The sequence below is a fragment of the Hipposideros armiger genome, unplaced genomic scaffold, assembly GCF_001890085.2.
Source record: "Hipposideros armiger isolate ML-2016 unplaced genomic scaffold, ASM189008v1 scaffold_326, whole genome shotgun sequence".
Classification (NCBI taxonomy): domain Eukaryota; kingdom Metazoa; phylum Chordata; class Mammalia; order Chiroptera; family Hipposideridae; genus Hipposideros; species Hipposideros armiger.
This window is the reverse complement of record NW_017731676.1, coordinates 118837-145120: the sequence shown is the minus strand read 5'-3', so window position 1 is coordinate 145120 and position 26284 is coordinate 118837. Positions and strand designations below refer to the sequence as shown.

The 26284-nt window shown below is 34.8% G+C and overlaps 1 protein-coding gene across 1 annotated transcript in view; it reads right to left on the bottom strand.

Annotated features, from left to right (window-relative positions):
* The window catches only part of SEMA3E (semaphorin 3E), an 84780-nt gene extending 58800 nt beyond the window's left edge, over nt 1-25980 (bottom strand). The window contains exons 1-3 of the mRNA XM_019660707.1: nt 25951-25980; nt 25247-25306; nt 22585-22704 (exon numbers count right to left, since the gene is read on the bottom strand). Coding sequence (XP_019516252.1) covers nt 22585-22704; nt 25247-25306; nt 25951-25980 — 210 coding nt within the window. The remainder of the gene's footprint in view (nt 1-22584; nt 22705-25246; nt 25307-25950) is intronic.
* Between the last annotated feature and the right edge of the window lie 304 nt (nt 25981-26284).

Sequence of the window (26284 nt, the reverse complement as noted above, 5' to 3'; positions counted from 1 at the left end):
TAATTTTCTTCCATGAAATGGAATTCAACAACCAGAAAACTTAAGGCATGATGACATTGTCAGTGACCCCAAAGCAATTGAGTTTATGGTTCAAGAAATGTGTAAGGTTGGTGTTTGATCCTATTGAGGATGTTGGCCATGATTTACATTGGCTTTCCGTTATCTATGTTTTAACAGCTGGAATTTCTGCCTAAGTAATGTGGCTTAAATTTATAAGACATTGCTAGTATTAAGAGTGTGGGCTGCACTTTTCATTTCAGTGTGATTTGGAGAAGTTTTTCAATAGATAGTCTTGTGATTGAGAGAAAGCAGGACATTTAGGTTACAAATATGGACAGATGTATTTACATTTCAGGAAAAAAAATGTTTGTAAAGACTAACTGGTAGATGTAGGAGAATTTTCCCCTTTAGGTCATCAGGGGAAAACCCTCAGAACCCAGCAAGCCTACTATAAGCTATTTTCAATAGGTATGAGTCATTGCATATCAGGTGTTAAGTGTAATGCCAATTAAATAAAAGTTTCCTATTAATAAATCAGCTTTGTGAACTAATACTATTCTCTCCTTCATTGCCATTGGAATATTCTGAAAGCTGTCAAAAGTAAACAACAGCATTACAAATACTAAACGACAAAACAAATAATCACCTATTACGTTAGCTATTTCTAATGGTTAGTGAAAAAGTAAAATACACAAGGCTCATATACATATGTCTATCAACAATGTAAACTAAACAAAGATGCAGTTTTGGTACATATCTTTCTAGAATAAATAAACACAGCATGCACATTAATCCTTTAATAGTTATTTAGTAATCTGTAGCACAAATTAATTTTGAATACGACTAACTATACCATTTTTCCTCTCTTCTGCCAAGTAATAAAAACATTTATTAAAAATATTGGAAACATTTCCCAAAGACTGAATAAACAAGCAGAAAAAAAATATGAGAAAAGGGAGTAAAGTTGTTAGTAAATGTTTTGACTTTAAGTCTAACAGTTTTCCATTTTCATTGCTTTTGTTTTCACATATTTTTCTCTAAAAGTAATATATTTGTATAATGCTTTAAAACTTAGGAAGTATTCTTGCATATGTTATCTTATTTCATCCTGAAAATAAGCCTGTGAAGTAAGCCAGGGTCAATAATATTGTTCACAAATATTATGTCTTTTAATCAGAGGTGTGGAATCAGAGGCAGGGCAACACTTTGCAAGTCTCAGAAAAGTGTCTTCTAGTTCCATACTCATTTTGCAGTGACACCCATCCTACTTATTGTAAATGGAGAAGGGTGTGTATGTTTGTTGCTGGGCTTGGTTGAGTGTCTTTTATAAGGTATTTAATGCATAATCAAGTTTCAAAAATGTATAGTATGATATTTTTAAAAAAGAAAAATATTTCATTATTTATTTACTAAATCATGTGTTCTGATGTTTTAGTTCCTTTAATATTATTGGAATAGCTTGCAGATGCTAGCAAACATTCTTTTAAAAGTATATAATACAGCTAAGTAAAATGCAAACTCAATCTCCTTGTGCTGAATTTTTAAAGAAATATTTGCTTAAACCTATATTTGAAGGCAAGATAATCTTTCCCCTCTTTTGTATCCATAAATTACTTCAGGATTCCATCCTCCTCCTTACCTTAAGCACCCTTATCTCATGCCAATATTCTCTTAAATTCCACACTGATAGCTCTATCAGATGTGTATGCCTGGATGTACTAAAAGATTTGGAAGCAAGTACTTCTCAAACTTTAATGAACACGTTGTCCTGAAGCCTGTTTTTAGTAGAAAACAGCATCATCCTTGCTGCCTACCTCTACCACTTCCTCATCACCTTCTCAAATATCATGTCTTCTTCCCTCTGAAAAAACAAAACCTCTGGTGCTTCCACATTGTTTCTGCATAAAGTCTAAACTCCTGAACGGCTCTGAGGACCTTCATAGTGTGATCTCAAACTTGCTCCCTCATGACTCCCATCATCCAATCAAAACTCCAGCAGCACAATCTGACTGACTTTCTTAGAAAGTTCTATAAATGACATTATCCACCGCTCTTTGATTACATTTTCCCTTTGAGAAAAAAAAAATCAGTCTTCCTTTGCTCTACATGCTAACTCCTCCTCCTTAATGGGAAAATGATGCTGAAAAATGAATTTACTGATATTCTCCAAGGCTTCTTCCATGGACTATGCTATATATCTCTTTAGCATTATTCCCATTGAATTGTAGGAGAAATATTGTTTTTGTCCAACAAACACTTAAGAAACACACTATGTTCCAAGCATTTAGTCAATATGGAATTTAAGAAGCAATGCAGGCTACTCATTTTACACCCCATAAAAATTCAACAAAGTAGCCTCTCTAATTGTCAATTTAATAAATAACAAAGCCAAAATAACAGGTTACTACAAGTAATATATAATATGGTAGTCTAGTGCTTTTCATTAATCAATACATTAACTATACTTCAATATCTAAAAACTACATTTTAACAGTTGAATCATATTAGACAAATACATTATTTCAATGGCAGAAATAAAATAAGATCTCTGATACTATCTTCTCATAAACTAGTAAACAAGTGAAAGAGGAAGAAGAAGAAGGAGAACGAGAATAGCAACTCGAATAAGAATTAGAATGAGTCAAGATGTCTCACAAAGAGAGTTAATCCAAAATAGAGATAAGAAAGGTTCTGATTCAATCTTACTCAAGTCCTATAACCTCTTTCAACCTTAATTGCATTACTTATAAAAAAGAAGAAATAACATTTCTGTGCTGCTATCTTCCATGACTTTTGTGAGAATCAGAAGAAGGAAAGAATATAAAAGACCACTGAGAAGCTGCAAGAACTAGAAAATTTGAATATATGACATAACCATATATTTATAAAAAAACAAAACTGATCTCTTACAAATCCAAGGGTTTGCAAACGGGTGCTTCATATCACACCCAATGGTGCATCGTGCTGGTTTCCTTCAGCATTTTGTTTTTGTTGTTGTTGTTCTACAGTTAACATTAAAATCTTGCTCTGTATTATAAGAAGCCAGTGTGGTATAAGGATGTACACTGTTAGGAACAGAATTTCAAAGCACTATGGATAAATGATGGATTATTCAATAAATGGTGTTTGGACAACTGGATTGCCATCTGGAAAAAAATAAAGTTTGATTACTACCTCATGTCCTATAGCCCTGTAACCCAATTCCAGAATGATACACAATTTAAACATAAGAAACAGGATTACACAAGGAATAGAAAAGATGTAAAAATTTTGTATACAACCTTAGGTGTGTGAAAGGCCTTTTAAAAACACAAAATTCAGAAGACATAAAAGAAAGATAAATAATATGACAAAAATTAAAAAAAAAATCCTACATGGAAAAACATCAACAACATTTTTTCACTCAAATTTTCTTTTTTCCTTAATATATAATAAACTTGTAGAAATCAATGAAGACCATAAAATAAAATTTAAAATGGTCTGAAGCCCTAGATGTGCAAAGTGGGCTCAGAATAGCTTTTCATTCTAGAAAGCAAAGAAAACTATCAAATTATTAGGGTTATATCATATTACAAAGACTTAGATGTCAACCAGAAGAGGTATCTACTTGACAAGAATGGGACAATTTGTTCACCAATAAGGATAGTAACTGAAAGGGGTTGAAAGAAGCCTAAACAAGACTATGAATATGAACAGCGGAATGTTGGCAATATTTGTTGGAACTATCCTGTAAGGCCCATTGGAAATGTCATAGTATAATAAGTATCTAGCTCTGAGATTAAGAAATTTGGTATTTTAATTATTTGAAAGATGAGCACACACAGCCTTCTTGTAATTATAGCATGGATGCCAATTTGATTCGTTTACCTTATGATCATCTGTCTTAGATTTTGTAAAAAGTCAAATTTAATATGATAGAAAATCCATCACATATGTCTAGTCAATCCCATCCTGGAATACCCAGTTAATTCAATTTTAAATTTACAATTCGTATTGAGAATGAAACAGCATTCCATATCAAATTACTCAAGTTGCTCACTTGGAATCTCTTTACATAAACAAATTATACAATATTCAAAACAGAATTATATGTGAGAAGGCTGAAGATAAAATAAAGTTTTGCAGTAATCAGCATAATGGTCTAGAGTTTATATTCAGTTCCTGCTTAATAAAATGTCAATAATTTTAGTGACTGGAACTATGGCTATTTTTTGAGCAGCTATGAACATGCTATCCTGTATAGATATGTTAGGGTGAATTTTGTAGAAAAAAATATTGGTAGTAAATATTTGTTCAGTATAAACAGGTGTCTAACTTCTGGTATTCTCTATATACTGTATGACAAAATAATTGGCACAGCATATTCAATAAAGCAACTGGATTGAACTGTATCTGTTTCTTAGATAAAATACATGGTATATATGTAATAATTCATATACATGTATATATAATTATATATGATAATTAAATCAAGCATTTACATATTTTAATATGTCAAATATTAAATAGGAGACATTAAATATTAATTACTATCAATTTAATATTATATAGGAGAATACTAAAAATAATCATGAATAAACATTTATGTATACTGTCGAAAAAAGTAACTGAAGAATAGAGGTAATTATTTAGACATTTACACATCACAAAAAATGAATCATCTTGACTCATAAGCTTTAAGATCTGGGTTTCTCTTCTGTATCGCTTTTCCTGTCTACCTTCTCTGGGTTTAACTATTCTCACTGTTATTCTGACCACACACAATGAATCAAGAATCAAAATTCTTTTTTGGGGACAAAGATGCTTTTCATACAACTATGAATATCTGCTTTTCATGGGAAGGAAGTCATAGCCCCTTTTTAGTATGCAGACAGCCTTCAGAGCAATTCCTCATCTCTCAATCCCTGTTCCCTTTCATTTGGACACATTTTAAAACCCCTCCATTCTATGAGTGTTCCTACAGCTGACTGAGTCATACATGATCACAAAGGATCACAGTCCTGTGTAGAGAAGAAAAGAATGGCTGGAAAAAGGAAAAATAAACCCGCCATCTGCACAGTACGCACTGGACAGCTGCGAGGGAAAGGACGCTTTCCGTGACAGCTGATTCGTCATTCAGCCCTGGCTGGGACCATACAACTCTTGGAGTTAATAGTGTCAATACAGAGAAGTTCGGAAAATAGGGTTAATGGGTAACATCTTTCGTGGTAATCAGAGGAGTCCAGCCTGAGGAATTCTTAGCTTTTTCTCAGGGAAAGAGAAATGTACATATGAGGTAATATATCCATACTATAGTAGTCTTACATCGTTAGAGAAAAGTATTCCAAAATTATTTTCAAAGCTAACACTAACTAAACCCTTTCTGAATTGATGATTCCCAGGCCACGGTCTCATCTGCTGTGTACTCGAAACGGGAAACCCTGCTCCGCGAGCTGGTCATGAGAGCAAGACAGCACGCTCCACCGTCCTTCTCACATCTCATTCCTCCCTGAGCCAAACCACATTAGCTTACTACACGGGAGCAACAGGGATGCAAGCACATCCCTGGTATGTTTTAATTTTTTTTTGTACGATTATTCTGGAGGCTCATGTCTGTAGATATACAGAATAGAACAGAAATATAATAAAATGAAGAGAGACAACCAGCATGTTTCATTCGGACCACATGATGAGTGATAACATAAAATAGAATAAACACAGACCTTAACTCATTTTACAGATAAAGTTTCTGAAGCTCAGCGATATTGATGGGCTTATTCAAATTTACACAGCTAGTCACAAGAATTCCAGACTCTTACAGACTGTGCTCTAAGAGAGATGGAGAAAACACCATTTCATTCAAAGCTCAGATGAAAGGATGGGTAGAAAAGAAGTGAATGGGCCCGACTCACTGTAATCAAACTTGTACAGGGGAAGGTTAAAATGTGGGGGAGAGAGAAGATTGAGAAAGCACAGTACAGCCAGAACATGAAGGACACTGGCTTTCTGAGATAAGGCATTTGGACTTCTTTCACTCAATGTGCAAGAGTGAACAAAATCAAATAGATGGTGATGGAAGGAGAACTGACTCTGGGTGGTGAACACACAGTGTGATATATAGATGATGTATTACAGAATTGTACACTTGAAACCTATGTAATTTTACTAACAATTGTCACCCCCATAAATTTTAATTAAAAAAAAAAAAGACATTGTTTAGCAAGGTTAACTTGACAGCAGAGAAACAGCTAGATTGAGGAGCAAGTGAAAACTATAAGTAAGCTAGTGGAGGAAGTCAGGGATAATAAAAGTTCTGACAGAAGAAACATTAAATGGAATGGTTGGAAAGGTAGTTTAAAGATACAGCTCAAAGGATTTTACCACTGATTCAACTTGGAGAAAAGCTGGGCTGATAAAACAAGGTGGAGATTTTAAGCATGGGTGAAAAGGAAAAGAGCAATACCTTTTCACTGTGATACAGAACAGGGAAAAAGGAATGAAATGATCATTTTTAAAGGAAACATGAGAAATCCTATGTTAAGAATGTGTTGGATTTACTATTTGGATATGTTTAAATGACAAGGAACAACAGAAACTCGATATAGGTCATCAAAAGATATGTTAGGGGCCGGCCGAGTGGCACGTTGGTTAAGAGCTGGCTTGGGACACCAGAGGGCCCCGGTTTGGATCCCACATATGAGGGCCAGTGACACTGCCCTCTACAGCTAAGATGCTGAACAACAGCTCAACCTAGAGCTGGGTTACCGTGAGTTGCCAGCAACGGTGTAGGCTGCAGCCCCTGTGGCAGTAGGTTGCCATGGGCTACCGTGTGTAGCCAGCAGCCAGCGTGATCGGCCAGCAGCCGCAGTGAGCGGCCGTCCAGAAGCCGGCGACTGATCTGCCTCGCCCAGGAAGAGTGTAATGATGGTGCCAACTTGGGCCAGTGAAGCAACGTCCTCCACAACTAGACTGAAGAACAAAAGGACAGCAACTTGTCTGTTCCCCTTCCCCCAATTCCCCATGGCCGTTCCTATCCCCCAATTCCCCAATAAAAAAAATATTTAAAAAAAAGATATGTTAGGATTAGGAGTTTGGGTCTGTACATGAACATGTGATAATAGTTGGTGCTGGTGGAGAAGTTAAAGGAATAAGATGATGACAATGCTGCTGCTGCTGCTGGTAACACAGCTGATAATTCCATAACATTTATCATTCATCAAGCACTATTCTAAGTGCCTTACTTCTAGGAATCCAACCCTCACAACACCCCTAGCCATGGAGCATTATAAGAGTTCCATTTTATGAAGGAATACACTGAGGCAGACAGGGGGATGACTTTCCCTAAATTACACAGCCATCAGGAGACTGAGATTAATCCTATACGTGTGGAACTAGATAGTTAATAGATAGATAGATAGATAGATAGATAGATAGATAGATAGATAGAGATATTATAGATAGATACACAGACAAACAGAGATGTATCTGAGCCACTACCATCAGCTTGGGTTGTGTCACTCCAAACAGAAAGGAAGAGGTCTGAAAGATACAATCCAAAATGGTGGTGGTGATTTAGTCTGGGGAAGGTACTGAGATTGAGAAAATATTGAAGAAATACTTTAAATCCGTCTCTGTTCTTTGAATTCCTTACAAAGGAGAAGGCAATGGCTGGCATGACTACAAATGACTGAAACAATATCATTACTTACATATTAAATCAAAATATCATTATAGAGGAAAATGTAGAATATATTTGTAAATATGTAAAAGCTGAAAATAATGAATTTTGATAATCCTACTAGTAAGAGACAACCACAGTGTGATTTTTCTTTCCAGTCTTTACAGCATTTTAGATATCTTATTTCATAGAGCTCATGTTATATTGTTTTACTTGTGTTTCCAACAAGTAATACTATATTCCTCTTCATTTCTTTAAGAAATACTTTTCAGTCTCCACTGCTATCTTGTAGGTGCAGGGCCTTTTCTTTAGCCTCTATGTTCATGGATTTCTATGTAGATGTCACTGCAGTGAGAGCTGTCTACCAGCCTGGTTTTGTCTTGAAATAAGGTACGCTTGCTTTGTTTTAATACCTCAGTGTCCTCTTAGCTCCTGTTATTTTGTCCTCTCACATATTTAATTGATGTAAATTTTATATTATCTCAATAGTGACTTAGCCACTTGAGGGGACAGAAAGGGGAGTCCTATAGCAAGTGCTGAAAGGAAAATGCCATTAATGCAGGGTGTCTTTACTAGTTTGTTTGCTTCCTTCCTGTGTTTGCCAAAGCGGCTACACGGGAGGTCAGTTTTTTTGTATAATTTTATTTGTTTTACAACATTTTTTCTTCATGTAACTTTATGTTTAGGCCAGCCTCTGAGTCTGGAGTGTTAGTTTTCACTGAGTTGATCTGTCTGAGTCTGGAAAATGGCCTAGTTTGGAAAGAAAGATCAGGGTGGACAGACAGTGTAGCATAATCAAGAATAGTCAGAAGTTGTGAGGATGAAGATGTGAGGGACTGGGCAAACCTCAGGGAATTACAGAGAGATGAGACTTTCAGTACAGAGGCCCCCAGCATAGGCAGTATATGATGGTAAAGCCAGAAAAACGTAAGATGAGATACAACCAAGAGAGTAATGTTTATACAGCAAAGAGACATCCAGTTACTGCCCAGAATGGCAGTAAATTCAGTAAGAGAAAGAGATCAGGGTAGTGGTATCTCTGTGTCATGGAGGAAGAGTGCTGGATTAAGGAAGGAGGCAAAACCAAAGCAGGACGCCAAAGGCTGGACTACAGTTCACAGCCAAAAACTCAAACTAAAGAGCCCACTGGGGGCCCAGTTATGATAGATAAAGTACATAAAGTGAAGTGTCACCACAAAAATTGTCAAAGTTAATATGAACTGGCATAGGTCATAGCAAAACCACAGCAAGACAGACTAGATGTTGCCTCCTCTGACTTATTCAACCAAGGTTTTGCTAATCGGAGCTAAGCAAAAGTTTACTTGCACAGCTCGGGTAGAGAAGCCTACAATTGATGCCATCTGAGGTACAGGAAAATTACTGGAGCTGAAATCAAAGCAATTCACTATAGAGATTACATATCAGGTAAAAATCTAAATGACGATTAAGAACTTAGTAATTTAAAAGAGTAAACTGTGAAAAATTAGTCCATAAGGCTGGAAGTATTATCATATATACATGTACATTAATATATGTTTATACATATACATGCATATACGTGATCTTCTTGAATTATCAATAAATATTGATAAGAATATTCAAATATGTTGAATGTTTAAATGTTTGATCACACCTCATCTTGAATTTTAAAAAGTCAGCCCAACACTCAGTTCTCTTTAGAAACATCTTTTATGGATTCATATCAATTCAATAAATAGTTGAAGCTCTGGCCAATAGTATGTTATAAATAATTAGGTTAAGTAAAATTATAAACCTGATATATATGTGCTCATTATATCTTTTTAATGAATGATTTCAATGACTATTACCCAGATTATGTTGGGTCATGAAGAAACAGGCAGAAATGACAGTCTTTTCCCTAGAGATACTCTGGAATTCATATAGAAATCATAATTCATAATTAAAGTGTTTGCAAGTACAGTGAAAAATAATTAACTTCACCAGGTGGAGACTGAGATAAGCATCACAGAAGAGGTGATGTATGAGCTCGGGCTTGAAAAATGAGTTAGAGTTTTCCAAGCAGAGAATAAAGATGAGTTTTTCAAGTAAAGGGATGAGCAAAGACATAAGCACACATTATCTTTGAGATGTGGCTCAAAACGTTGTGATTGCCTAACTGGTCTCTTAGAATAAAGAAGTCATGAAGGGCACGTGGGATCTACCTCCTCCTCCTGTCATAAGATTCTCCCTCCTTTGTCAACCTGGATTTTAAGAGTTTTATTATCAAAGAAATTGTTCCTTTACAATGTCTCTAGGAAGTTATTTTATGGGTGTTCGGTAGGTATAGGAAATGCAGATGTCGAGTTCTGGATTGAAGTCAAGGCTGGGGATAAGATTTTCTAACCAGCAAACAGATAATAGATAAAGTCATGTGAATTAATAATAACATCAAGAAAAGCATGCCCTATAGAAAAACACATACCACGAATAGAATTCCTGCAATCACTAAAATTTAAAGGGCTGGAAAGTCAGACTATTCAGAATTTTAAAACTATCAGAAAAATAATGGTCCTAAAATCTAAAAGAGGAAAGCTTCTATACAAAAATTGTAAGTACTATGAAATGTAGCAGGGAAGTTGCATGAAATGAGGAGTTAAAGAGATACTTATTTGGCAACTAGAAGGTCATAAATAATAGTGATGGGAGTACTTAGCAAAGTGATAGAAGAACCAATGGAAGCTGAGTAAGTAGAAATGGTAAGTACAGACTATGCTTTCAAAAAACTTACAGGAAAATTCATAGGAAATCCTAGAGTCCACAGAGTCAGGAAATAAGCTTGTAGGTCAAGTAGAGGGGAAACTAATTTTTTGTTTGTTTTATAATTTTTATTTTAGAATGAAGAAGTGAAGTCTAAACATGTCTGTGTACTGAAAGGAAAGAGTAAAAAAAGTGGAAAATATTTGGTATAATAGATTAAAGTAATGAAGAAAGTAAGAGATATGACAAAGGGCATACAGAGATGGAAAAAGTAATCTTGTTGGAAAGAGTCCAGAGGTGTCCTCATCTGGGACAGAGTGAAAAAGGAGCCTCAAATACTTAAATTTAGAAGTAGAAAGAGGGGAGGCTGTGGGCTTTTACTTCATGGCTTCCATTTGCTTTTTTGATAGGAAGACATTTCAAATGCTGAGAGTTAAGGACTAGGGTATCAACATTGGAGACTTAACATGAAAAAAAGTAGTTAACATTGAGTGTACATTACTACCTTCCAGCCTCTGGGGCATCTTTTTCCCCAAATATCATATCTCGGACGATCCATACAACTTTGACAAGCTTTATATTAAAATAGAGACTTTAATAAGTTTACAGATGAAGAAGCTGAAGCCCAAAGATGTTACGTACTGTCCCAAAGTCACACAGATAGTGAGTAGCAGAACCCAGATTTGAAATTTCATCTGTCCAGTGTCATAACCTATATTCATTTCACTACATTATTGTAACCCATCCCACCTCCAGAATAATAGTGAATTGGACAATGCGAGGAGAGTTGAGGACTAAAAAAAAAAAAACAGAAAGAAGAAAAAAAAAAAGCGGGCTCATCTGAATAACAATGATGACAGCCAACACACTCTAATTTTCTCTCATGATATTCAGCAGATTGAGAGCAGCACTGAAGAAAGAAAAAAGGTTCCAATGACCAAGGTTAGTAAATCATAAAGGCCGATACAAAAGAAACAAAGTAGTTTGCGGTGGTGTTTTGTGAATATCACTGCAGTGAGGTCTCCACGGTGTCATGAAGGGAACAAAATCTGGAGGAAATGAAAGATTGAGGGAATAGAAAGATAACTATGGACGGCGGAGGATGAAGATCAAGTTTAGAGAAAAGAGTGGGAGAGCAGTGGAAGGCATAAATTCACACAGAAGGTGTCCGCTTAGACACAATTATTACCACCATCATTAAACTCTTTATAGGGTAATTCATAGTTTACAAAATGTCTTAATATATTACAGCATACAGGCAAGAAGCACTGCATAATGGAAAGAACTTGGCCATGGACCATGAAGCCCAAGTTTGGCCACTTACTGTACAGCTTTAAGAAGCAACCTAACTTCTTTTTCACTTTCCTCATTTGTTATATGAGGACAATAATTCCTCCCTTGTGGGAAGTTATGAGCATAAAAGCAAATGAAGAACAACATTTGGCACATGGTACGCACTCAATACATGGTGTTATATTTATTAAGATTCTCACTGGAATAATTTAATTCTTACAAAAAGGCTGTGAGGAAGAAAATATTACTTCATTGACATGTAATTTTAGATTTAGAAGATGCCCTCATCTCATTTTGCAAATGAGAAAATGAAAGATTCGAAAGAAAAGCAGACTTTTCTAAGGAGGTTGAACTAGGATGAAGCTATAGCTTGTTAATTTTGCCCCAGAATTTTATTCCAGTAATAAAACTGAATCTATATATTGATCAATCAATCTCTATAGACTCCCAAAATCTGACAAATGTTTCAGATGTGAGAATATAGATGGACATATAAAACCATATTTAACATTTTAATCTTAGAAGAAGGAAGGCTGTTGGAGAAAAGGTTGTTATTGGTACAGAAGCTTCTTTATACCAAATGCGAAAGGAAATATTTAAGAGAGAGAAAAATGAGGCATCTATGCTCTCCAATGGCATTGAAGAGGCAGTTAGTGTAGGAAATGCTTAAAAAAAAAATTGTAATGTCAATTAAAAAAAATGCAGTGGCTAAAGGGCCCTACCAATGGTATTTTCCCTAACATCATGATAATAAAAGGGCTCCATTCTGTTTAAATATTTTATATTACTTCCTTCTTAATTTTCTTGTAGGAAAATGATTGTGATAAACAGCACATCAAGAATTTTGTATTCCTATTGAAGTTTGTATTCCTATTGAACTCTTTCCAACTGTCTCTGTCCAACTGTTTTATCTATACAGATACTCAAAATAAAGTTTTGGGGAAAATATATCTACAATATTGACTAATTTTAAAAGTTAGCACAATAAATAAGTAAAATTAGTGTTTACTTACTTTAAAATATATTTTAATTTCCCTTTGGAAAAGAAAACCTGACAAAATTCAATTTTCCAGACTGGAAAGAAGCAAGTCATTTTAGTCAAGCCAATATTTTAATTAGACCACCAAATTTTACTCTATGTACATCTGTTCTATAATATGTTCATGAATTAGCAATAATATGGCATTTGATTGAATTTGTAACTAATTTAACTTGACTACACTAAAAATTCAGGTTTGTTGTATGAAGCCAACATATTACTTAATCACTTAATGTTACTCAAATACCTTTCTTAAAAAAAAACAAAGTCCCACCAGGTTAACATGTTTTCTTCTTATAGTCATTAAGTTTTGATGAATGCCAAATGCATCTTAGAGTTACAGAATTTTATTAATATCTTAAGGAATATATTTTTCCTTAATATTTCTCCAAGTACTTTCAAGGAAATATTTAAAAACTGAGTCCATTTGCCCTCCTTTCCAACCTAAAGCAGACTAATGTATTTACTATAAAAGACCTACCAATACTCAATAGCCATCATATAAGGAAAATAAATCATCTGGTTTCACAGTATCATAAGTGTGAAAAGTGATAAGCTATGATAACATTAAGTTATTGGCATGAGGTACAAAAGTCCAAATGTAGAAAGTTTCTGCTGTTTCTCTGTAATGAACTTATATTGTGGGTACTGTCCATAATATTGTTAATGCACTTATATGAAGAGTTCTGTAATAATTATATCTCAAAGCTCAAAGATAGAAAAGTTAATAAAATTAGTTAATTTTTATTGAGTACTTACTTCACTAGTGGGCTAAAATTTTAATTTGTAGATGATTTTTATTATTATTATATTATTTTTTCATGAGGGAGTCAAACCGGCAACCTTGCTGTTAAGAATGCATGCTCTATCCACTGAGCCATCCGGATGGCAGCTCAGCTCAAGGTGCCAAGTTCAGTCCCAGTCATGGGTGGGCATAGCCCAACATTGAACAGACAATCTTGTCATTAGGACCACGTGCTCTCACCAGCTGAGCCATCCTGCCACCTGTTGGTAGCTCAGTGGTAGCTCAGCTCAGGCGCAACTCATTGACCTATGTGGGAATCAAACCAGTGATGCTGTTGCTCAGAGCTTGTGCTCTTAAGCAAACTCTTAACCAACTGAGCCACTCGGCCGGTCCGATTTTTATTATTTTTTATGTTTAAATATTTTATATTTAAATATTGGGTTGTCGGAAAAGTCATGACATATTTTTCTATGTTTTTGGTTGCAAAAATGCATCATGACTTTTCCGAGAACCCAATATTTCATTCACACACACGAGTATGTATATATATATAGATAGATAGATAGATAGATAGATAGATAGATAGATATATGTAATTCCCACTACTGAATCAAGGAAGACAATAATACTGAAATCCCTGTAAGATATACACTTCACTTGTAGTAAAAAAATGAAAACTCAGGTATTCCTGAACCAAAGCTTATGCCATTAATCTCTAGACTATTCCTTCCTAATGGGAACTGTAGAACACATCTTTTATCCTGGACTTACCTTGATTGACAACAAGGTCAAAATCATGATCAGGAAATGCTGGATTTATTCTACCTCTCTGTTCCTGTTTTCTCACCACCTCTTTTTATATAATTCAACTGTTCTCTCCCACCACTTTTCCCACTTTTATATGACCCTTATTTTAAATTTTCTTTTTTAAAGTTTCTTTTTTAAGTTTAAAAAGGTAAAAAAAAAAAGGAGAAAGGTTTAACCATAGGAATTATCTTTCACTGAGTATTTTCTCTATATCCAACCTGAATTGGATATTTTACATTTGCTCCCTCAGAAAATCCCTAACAAGCCCATTTGGCAAATGTCTAGCGGCTCTTAGATGCCCAACAGAAGACTTAACTCAAGACTGACTCAAAATTTCTAAAGCTCAATATATGAAAAACGCTCAGCTTTATTAGGCATCAAGAAAATGAAAATTAAAACCACAATGTAACACGACTACATACCCACCAAAATGGCTAGAAAAAAGACAGACAATACCGAGTATTGTCTGTGGAGTATGAAGTAGCTATAACACTCATACATTGTTGGAGGGTATGAAATTGGTATAACTAGAAAGCAGTGTCGTAGTATTTCCTAAAGCCGAAAACATGCATCCTCTCTGTATTTCCACTCCTACAATGTACTAAGCAAAAACACGTACATATGTTTACGTAAAGACATGCACAAGGATGTTTATAGCAGCACAATACCAGCACACTCGCTATAACAACCCAAATGACTAGCAAAAGCAGAATGGGTACATAAATTGATACATGGTAAATATACCCTTACAAAGTATATCCATACTACTACAGAGTAATGAGAATAAATGAACTACAACTACACACAACACAGATTAATCTCATCTTATTATTAAGCAAAAGAAGCTAGACACACACACAAAATATGTGCTATGTGATTGCATTTACATAAAATTATAAAAGAGGAAAAACTAATCTATGGTGATAGATGTAAGAAAAGTGTTTTTTTTGGGGGGGTAATGGCTTTAAAGGGGGAAACGAAGATTCTGGGGTGCAGGCAATGTTTTATGGATCTGGATGCTTGTTACATAGATATGTTCAATTTGCAAAAACTAATCATAGGTATATATTTTTGATCTGTATACTTTTCTGTAGGAATTTCATAAGTTACAAAAAAAGTGCATCTAAAGACTGTCTCTGCTCTCTACGCTATGCTACTTATTTTATGTTCTAAAAACCAGAAGAGTAAAACAAATATTTATTATAACGTTATCACCAAACATTTTGAAGGGTTGGCAAAATCTAAATAATTAAAAGAAGAAATGTGTGAGAAGGTGCTTATAAATTCTATCTTATAAACATTTTAACCAATTTCTTAAGTTAGACTTGTTAGCTTCAATGTAACCAAACCCATTCATTCACTAATTCACTCACTCACTCAATTTATTCTATGGTTACTGACTAACTCCTAGATTGTAAGCACTTAAGGATTTTGAGAAAGTTCATGACCCTCTAGGACTTAAGGAACAAATGCAAATGCCTGCCAGGGCCAGGCGTGGATGGCAAACTGGCAGAGAGGCTGGGTGTAAGCGTGTACTGGGCGACTGATGGGGATTGTGTAATATAGTTAATCACATGCCCCTGTTGAGGCACCAATTGATTCTTTTCATGTTGGTCCAATACAAATCACAATTTACTGTATGAAACCAACAGGTTTTCAAATGTAATCTCTATAAAACAAAACAAACAAGAAACACTGTTTATGATAAACAAAGCACATCTGTGAGCTGAATCAGGCATATGGCACTAATTTATAACTTCTGATCAAAGTAAAGAGACATGAACACTTGCTGGGTTACAGCCATGGGCATCTCACTTGTCCTTTTAATGGCCAACCAGGAAAACACCACACTCATTCTTGCTTCACTGAGGGTTAACAGTTAAAAGTAAATCCCTTAATGACATACATTATGGTTCATTCTTACTATGAAATACTATGCAGCCATTAAAATGAATGAGAGAGAATTATTGCATCCTAACATATATTATGTCCATGAAATATCTTTGAGTAAAAATCAACAAAATCAGAACTTCAAGTAGAATATTAATTTTTTTTGTTACTACACATACATGCACACACATTTGGAAAAATAAATATCAATCCATTATCAGAGGAGTGCCATGGAAGAAGGCAAAAGTTGGCACTGGAACACGTTCATTTTTTCTTTTACTGATTCCTTCCATGTATTCACATTTTTAAGTGGAAAAGAAAAAAAAAACCCTCAAGCAGAGCTCACCGCTCCCTAAGGATCTCATCTGCTACTTTCTTAATTAGTTACAGTTCTGGCCCAACATAGATTCTCCTGGTCTCTCCTTTCCCAGTGGCCAAAGCTGCTCAGCAACACAGTATCACGCAGTTTCTGCGTCTTCTCTTTGCTCACAGGCACGTGATGCTGGATAGCAAGGCTTCCTACTAACGACCTCACACACAGAAAGCATGAACAAGGGAGGGCTGTAAGCTAAGTGTGTCAGGCAGTCTTCCTTTCCAAGAGCTTTCATATAATCATTCTCAGACAAAAGCCTGGACAAGGAATCCTATTTTCCTTCCCACCAGAAGGTCATGTCACCAGCTTTCACTCTGAAGATTGACAGGAGAGAAAGATCTGAAGGAACAATCCCTCTATGCTGAGACATTTTTAAATATCCTAAGGGATTTTAAATATCACAAAAATAATAGACTGAAAGCTCTTGGAGAAAGTGTCATACTCAACCTTTGGATGCCCCAGGGATTATAACATTGCCTTTTCTATCAGCTGCACTGAAAAAAAAATCTTTTGATTTGCAGTATAGAAGGCAGAAAAAACAAAAACAAAGTAGAAAATGAGTGTCAAAAAAAAATGAGTGTCCAATGGACAATACATATCATTATATATACATATATATTTACATATTCTATTTAAGTTTTCTAATGCTAATTTCTAAATAATAAATCTTGAAACAAAGTGATATGAGATTTTAAATAGCTCTTATTATCTCTTCAAAAACAGTTGTCTTCTTTTTTAAAGAAGGTAACACACACACACACACACACACACACATCCATATTTCTGAATACTTTACGAAACAGAATGGTGAGTTCTAGAATGTAAAGCTAGATGTTTATTCTGAGACATATTTCCCTAATAAAGTTAAAAAAACTTATTTTATATAAAAATGAGCAATAGAAAATGATCCTAGCTAAATCTAGTACAATTTTATTATACATAAAAAAAAGAATGAGGAACAGAATAACATTACCACAGATAATGAAAGTCTGTCAAAAAGACATGCCACAAAATGGATGAGAATCAGCCATAACTTAGTGTTTCAATAGAAGTGAAAATAAATTAAGAAAATAATAGGAGAAATAATAGAAAGGCATAAATTAAATTTAGAAAAACTCAAGAATGAGATGATAGAATTCAGGAAGTTCTTTAAAAGAAAAAGAAAAAGCAATTCTGAAAATGAAGACTAAAATAGAAGGGGCATGTGCTTGTTACCCAGGAGTATTCCAATTGTGGAAGTGATCAACAATACATTCACATGCTGTGTGTTTATTATATTTATATTACACTTCAGTAAAACATTTTAAATAATGAAATGAAGAAAGAGATAGCAATTCAAGAAAAAGTTGGCTTCAAGCTTTTTGCCAGAAGACCATGGTTTGCATGCACATTTTACTGAAACGCCTTTCATAAATGTCACCAAAGACTTTCAAGGTCCAATAATATTTTGACTCTTTGAGATGTCTAACATAATTAATCACTCCCTAATTTCTGTGTTATCTTGCTCTCCTGTTTTCCTCCTAACCCCTTGACTCATTCCTTATTAATCTCCTTTGCAAGGTTTTCTTCAGTTGCTAACCTTTCAAACATTGTTGTTTCTGGGCTCCATATTCAGCTCTTATCCCTTTTTATTCAAATTTTCTTCCTAAACAGTGATATCATACCTAAGGGTCTCCGCTTTCTCTATCTCTCATATACACACACACACACACACACACACACACACACATATTAGTCTCAAAGCTGCATTTTTATTTCAGGTCTCCCTGCTGAAAAATAGCCCTTTATATCCAACTGATAATGCAATCTCTCCACTGAACATTCCACAGTCCCCTCCCTGGCAAGCTTGCTCTCCACCCAGCCCTCCTTAACTCCAAGAAGGTAAGTGATCATATCCTCTTATTTGATAAATAATTTAAGTTTCTCTATCTCCTAAGAAAACCTTCTTTCAATACTCCACACCTTTTATATCTTTCCCCATATTTTATTTTCTTAAAAATTCTACTTCTGGATTAAATGGATAACATGACTGCCTTTATTTTGTCACTATTCAGTCACTTCTTAATCGTCTACGTTCTCATTACCCATCCTTTTATCAAAACTGCCCTCTCTGTAGCATTAATGATGTTGTCTATCATTTCAAAATGTTTTTTTTATTCCTTTTATAAGCGTGGCTCTAAATTTGCACTAACCTGATTTGTTTTATATTACTTTGTAAGCTTAGTGTTTACATTGATATTCCCTAGACATTCTACTGTCACCTAAATAATGGCATTCTCCAGTTACTTTGATAAAGTGAGAGAGGGAGAGAGAGAGAGAGAGAGAGAGAGAGAGAGAGANAGAGAGAGAGAGAGAGAGAGAGAGAGAGAGAGAGAGAGAGGGAGAGAGAGAGAAGTGAGAAAAAATATGGACAGGCGAACTAGAGAGAGAAAGCGAGAAACTGCTTCAGGGACCATTAACTCCCTTGGGTTCAATAATTCAATCTATTCTGATCACACCCTCCCTTAGCTCCAGGATCGATTTTTCAAATAACTGTACAAGGACATGAAAGAGTTATAACAGAAAAAAAGAGAACATTTTTTATGTTCTCAGAAAAACTTACTCTGCTTCCTTAGAACCCTCTTGCTGTTAAAGACTTCGTTTTTCTTTCCAGTCATCAAGAAATAAAACTGGAATTGTTTTTTAATTCCCTTTCATCAGCAACATCCAATAAAATGTCAAGTTACATAAACTCTCCTACTGAGCAGCTTCTCACATCAGTTCTGCGCTTCCTTTCCTTTGTTACTGTGTCAACACTATTAAATATCCTCTCAATCCTATAATTTCTTCTGCCTTTCACCTCTCTGCTTGAATCAATCCAAAAACATTACTAATGTCCTGTCAATCAAACACTTGCTTAAACTCTTTCATGGTCTCCATGCTGTCTTTAAAATAACTACAGAATTTCACTATCATTAAAATCCTGCACCAGTTAGCCCCAGCTTTATATCTTACTGTTCCTCAACCAACTAATGTCTGCAAACTATCCCATATGTGCCTGCCTCTGAGTTTTTTAATCACAGTATTTGCCTTGTCTATAATAATTTGTAATTTTCCATTCTGTCATATAAAATTTTATCAAGCCTTCCAAGTGGAGTTCTGGGAATAAATACCAGTGCTCTTATCACATGGTTACAAGTTCCTCTTCTGACATATACAGAACTTTTTTTTTCAAAATGTTTTCTATCATATTTAATACTTAGAGCTACCTAAGAAAAATATGCAATACCACACATATGAAGGTAAACTACATGGAGTTATGCTTCTGTTAATGACAATGTAGCTTGTATTGGACTAACTCTACTACAAATAATGATGATGAACTAAGTAAAAATTATATAAAAAACAATTATTTGATGGCACTAGAGATTAATGAAGAGCAGACAAAGGCTGAAGAGTTTCTCACTCAAGGAAACACCCTATTCATGTTATGAGGAAGCTACAATCAAGTAGAGAACTAGAGACTTATCAGCTCGATGTTATAAAACAGAGATGTAAAGTACCAGGTCAGCTGAAAAGCCAGAAGACATAGTCAGAAACTGAGGCAGGCACCCTGAAATCTGGGTGTATATTCTCTCCCACATCCTTGGCTGACACCTGAACTGAATGTACAAACAGAGCGAGAAGAGCAGTGGCTGGAAAGTTGAAAGAGGTTTGTGGCTGCCACCCATCATAAAAGAATTTTGAATGTCCGTCCAGTCAAGTACTACCTGCTAGAATAAAAATCAAGTTTCTTTAAAAGATAATAGAATCCAGGATCTAGAATGAAAACATATAAGGTATAATGTCCAGTGCACAATGAAAATTACTAGACATGCAAAGAAACAAGAAAATATGATCCATAGTCAAGAGAAAAAACAATCAATGCAAACCTACCTTAGGTTGACCCACATGTTAAAATGAACAAAGAGGGATTTTAACACAGCGGTTAAAAATAGGTTCATGGGCTTAGATGAAAACATAGTCATCATGAATAAAAATCTGGGGGAGTGCTCAGTATGGAAGTGGGAAATATACAAAATAAAAGTTCTAGAGCTGAAAAGTACAGTATCGGTATGAACCATTAATGGGATAGGCTTAACAGAATACTGAAGATGTCAGAATAAAGGACTAATGAATTTGAAAATAAATCAACAGAATTTATCCAATTTGTAAAATAGAGGAAAAAAGGCTCCAATAGAAATGAAAATCTCAGTGATCTGTGGGACAATACCCAAATTATATAAAATATATATGAATCCCTGAAGGTAGGGATGGGGAAATGAGGTAGAAATACTATTTGAAATAATTACCAAAATTTTGCCAAATTAGGTGCAAAACATAAACTTTTATATCCAAGAAGCTTAGTATGGCAAGAAATATAAATACCAATTTTCTACTACCACCATTACACACACCTAGGCACTGGGTATGCTATAGAAAAACTGCTGAACACCAAAGATAATGAGAAAATCTTAAAAGATAAAACAATGACAAACAGGGTAACCTGAATTTACATCAGAAAAAGAATAGAAGACAATACCTCATTTATGCGATGCTGAAAGAAAAGAAAAAAACAAAAAAAACCCTATTAACCTAGTATTCTATATCCAGGGAAAATAGCCTTCAAAAATAAAGATGAAACAAAGGCATTTTCAGATAAATGAAAATTGAGAGGATTTGTTCCAATAGATCTGTATCTCAGATGCATATATTCTGATTTTGTATATATGTGTATATGTGTGTTTGTATACACACGTGTGTATAGTGTATATTTGTGTATATGTGAACTGATTTGCCATCTACATCTCTGTCTAAAGTTCTATTCCATCATCTGCTCTGTTTCTTTAAAATAATCAATAAATACACCGTGATGTGTTTGTGCATGCTACTTAACTTTAATGTACAACTAGGGGCGGTTAGTTAACATTTAAAATATGCTAATCAAAAACCCTGCCTATAAGGACACTTAACAACTGAAGTACTTCAATCAGGGTGCTCTCCAGAGGCATCTTAGAGTGAGCACTTCAGATAATGCTAATTATATGTGCGCTTGAGTGTTAACTAGTATAAGAAATATCAGAAATAATTTTTCACTAGTGAAATGAATGTTGCTCTTTGTATGTGCTGGCTTATATAGTTGCTCTGTCCTTTCATAATTGTGGTATAAGAATCAAGAGAATCCAGCTGCATAGCTACAGAATACCTAGAGCTCTGTTTTATCTGCATCCTGTCTTAATGCAGGATTCTGCCTCCTGACCTAAATGAAAGGTAACACATCCTGCCATCAGAATATTGTTTAATATTGCTTCAGAGCAAAACTGTGATGTAAGGTGCTTGAAAATGTACCTAAAACAAATGAGAGTTGCGAGTTTACTCTGTTGAAACAGGTTATATAACTGATCTTTAAGCCTGCCTGTTAGTAAACATTCTGTGCATGGCAGAATTCAGGTGATAGTCTCTGTCATTATTATACCATATCACATACCAGTGGAGTCTGGGGGAGAGAGATGTATAGCTGTCACTCACCAATATTTACCTTGTCAGTCTGCAATCTCACCCCCCCCCCCAATTCCACCTCACCACCTCACCTGGCTAAGGAGGAATTACAGGATCAACAAGTCTTTGCATGTCCTTTGCATGTCCTTTATAAAACACTATATGTAGTAATTTTTTATATTTATATATACATGCATTTGTATGTTCCTATATATTCATTCTAATATGGTGTTTATATTAATAAAAATTCATATCAGAACACACTAGAGAACACAATTTGATATTAAGAAATATTTTAAGTAAACAAATTAAGTAAATGAAATTGTTCAGTGAATGAACACATAGAGAATTAATTGGTTCACAACTTTTACAGCTGACAAAGATTTTAAAGGCCCAGAGAGATCATTTCTCTGACTCAGGGAAACTGAATTAGAAGATCACAAATGCTCTTCTCTTTTGTCGGAGGAAATGCCACAACCTTTGTTTTAAAACAACGTCCTTTTAATCATTACTTTTATTCTTAGCAATGAATGAAACCATCTTACCTCCAAATGGTATCCAACCCTGATGAAGGAACAAAGTGGGTCGAACGCTCCAGTACCACAGGTCAGAAGGTGTGTCCTATTGTAGTGATGTAAAACCCGAACATAATTTGCACATTCACTCTAAAGCAAAAAAGAAAGAAAGAAAGAAAGAAAGAAAGGAAGGAAGGAAGGAAGGAAGGAAGGAAGAAAGAAAGAAAGAAAGAAAGAAAGAAAGAAAGAAAGAAAGAAAGAAAGAAAGAAAGAAAGAAAGAAAGAAGAAAGACAGAAATTGGTTAGAATAAAAATGTTTAGGTCTTTTTTGATTTCTGTTTTTCCTAACTCTAGAAATGTAATATTTAAGTCTCCTTGGACTAGAGGAGGCAAGAGAAGCAGATGGAGAAAGGACAAGTACTACCAGAAAAGGAGGCCAGGGTGATGAACGCACGTTTTAGTTAGCAGTGATGTAGGAATTATATTTAATAGTGGGACTGTATCATTTTCATGTATTCTAGTACACAATTAAGGAATAAAAAACAGCACTGTTCAGAAATTTATTCAAGCATAAAGATCTGCATGGCAATATGTTCCACTAAGTAATTAAGCCATTCCCAATGTTGTTATTAGTTTTTAAGTACATATAAACAATGAATCAGCATAAAGTCAGAAAAACAATAATTAGAAAAAGATTCATTACTCCTAAGAAAATATATGCAAGCTTTACGGATGGCATTACAGAGTTTTGATGTTTGGGAACATAAGTCATACCTTCAAACCCATAAATTTACATAAAGCACTTTCATAGAGGATTTTCAAGAAAATAGATAGCTAGCCAATAAAAATAACATTTTATACCTATTACACTAAGATTATAGTCTAGGGATCAGCAAAATTTTCTATAAAGGACCAGATAGTAAATATATTTAGTTTGATGGGTGATCTGGTTTCTGGTTGTAACTGAACCTCTTAACTTCTGCAGCTATAGCATGAAAGCATCCACAGACAATACACAAATGAGTATGTATGGCTGTGCTTCAGTAAAACTTTATTTGTGGCAGGCCATGCTCCACCCAGGAGCTCTAGTTTGCCTATCCAGGGATTCAACTGTAAGCTTTTTAAGAACAGAATTTTTATTTTATAAATCTTTGTATTCCCCACTTAATCAAACACAGTACCAAATACATATTACATGCTTAACAAAGTTTAATACATCAATCGCTAAGTGAGTTTCATGATCAGTACATTGAATGAAAAAAAGTTGAAAATTGCCTGATACCGACTTTGCTAAATTAATTCTAGCAAACACCTTGTTGGCAAATTAGGCACTGCTGCTTCCTTTAAAATAAATTATGAAATATTAAACTGGTATAATGTTAATATTACATTTATATCAATATCTGCAATAATCAGTAAATGTGATGTGTCACAAAAAGAGGTTGTGATTTTAAAGTCTGTCATATAATGAGTGGTATTAGGATGAAAACTCCAGTGGAACCATCTCACCATAAATGATACTGATTATAGCATTCCCTTGGTGAGAATAAGTCACTACTGAACTGATTATCCAGGGCACACAAGATATATTTATCTCTTTAATTTCCCACTCGTGTAGCATTATGCTGTGAGTGACCTATATAGTTGGAAAAATGTACTCATTCAGGCATGGGGAACATAGTCTATTCTTGTATTGTTATAAGCACCTACTTTTCATCTCTTGAAACACTGTCATGACTTGACTTGGCCAATTAGACCACATTTTGGCTCAGCTGGGCTTAGATTGAAATAGCCTAAGAGTGTGTTCAATTAGTCAGTATCACACTGTGGACCAAAGCAGCAAGAAGGTCGTGACTCATTCCTTGGCTGTTACCCAGTTACTGCAGAGAATCTGGAGTAACTATCATGTACATTAGTCTTTTACATGGTATTTTGTTTCCTTTTTGGGAAAAAAAAAAAGGATAGGCTAACTTTCAAAAGGAGATGTGCATGCCATCCTCCAAAGATGCTCCTGTCACTGACCAGCCACCCCTAGCCAGTGATGGTCCCTCATGTATTAGTGTGCAGGCCACTCTGCCAGGAATGGTGCTCTGCACAGCCTTTCCCCACTCACTCACTGCAGGGAACTGCGGAGAAACGCAATACTGGCTCTGTAAGTAGGAAAGACCCTACAAACATTGGGGGTACCCAAGGATGTTTATTGCCTTTACCTTCTTCTTCCAGACCTGTTGTTCCTTCTTTTTGTTTCTGCATGCTTCTAATTTACTCAACAAAGGGACAGGAAATCTCACAGTGCATTTAGCTTTGCCTCGAATTAAAAAATTTACCTGCAATTTTTTTCCCCAAATTCATTAGGAAACAAACATTACTATAAAGACTATAAACCTGAGTTGATTAAAATATAATAAAACAAAAATAAAAAACAAGTTCAAGATGGTACCTCAGCTCCCTTTAACTATACACTGAAATTAATTTTTAAATAATTATATGTATATAGTGTACATGTGTATATTATATATAAAATGTATATATATATACATATATATATATATATACACATATGTATTTTTTCTTCCTGAAGTGAATTGCATATGTGCATTTTAAAGCAACTAAAAGGTTAGGCATTCAGTCCTTTGTGATTGATGAGTGATATAATTGATGATTTGTGTAATTTATAATGAATAATACTTACTGAATCTTTTCCCTTCATTATGCATTCTTCTATTTTTAGTGCTGTACTAGGCCAGTGTATCTGAAATAAAAGATAATGTACTATTATGCAACTGCACATAAAAATAAACCACACTGAAGAACCATTTCATTTTTTTCTGCAACGAAATACATTTTCATTTTGTTCTCCTTTCTGAAAGGATAAAGCAAGACTTTATCTTCTTTACACCATTATTTGCATAATTAAGACACTCATCTTTGAGCTTTCACTTCATGCTAAACTTCATGATTTTTTAAAAGAATCTTTCTGAAGGCTCGCCTCATGTCTCAGCCCTTCAGGGACCACCCACACTTTAACCAGCCCCTGCTCTGTAAGTAACCTGCTCTACCTAACTTCCAGTCTGTCTCCTGAACCTGTCTGCCCCTTTAAAGTCCGGCACTTCCTTGAGTTCACTTTGCATTTTTCTACTGAGCACAGAGCTTGGTGTGTGCTGGACTCAGTAACATTTACTGTGTGAAAGGATTAAAGGATTAATTACACTTTTAAGTGCTTATTTATACTGCATCACCTAATAACACACCACATGGTAGTCTTTATTTTTTACATTAACTCTACCAGTTTCCCACTGGATTGTAGGACATTTTCATTATATTTCAAGTTTTTTGGTTTCTTCCTTGGAGAGACTATATCAAATAGTTCTTTTTTTTATCTCCAATTGTACTTACCGCTTTGCTGGGGTCACCGCCAGAAATCATTCAGTACTTGCTATCTGATGCCACCAATTTCTAACTGTGAAGTGTGTTTTCTTAATGAAAGATATTTTCTGTATAGCTTTCTTTTGTCAGATTGCTTCTGTTCTTTTTGCTTAAACTATAGAATTAATTATACTATGTGCAAGATAGAGTGGTAAGAACTTTTAGTTTTTCTTTCTTTTGCTTGATGAATTCATATGCAGAGGTTTGAATCTGTCATACTATCAATCCCATGGCTCATTATTATCATTGATCTTGAAAGGTCTCTGTCTCTCTGATTTATTTCCTCCTCTTTCCCCTGCTATGT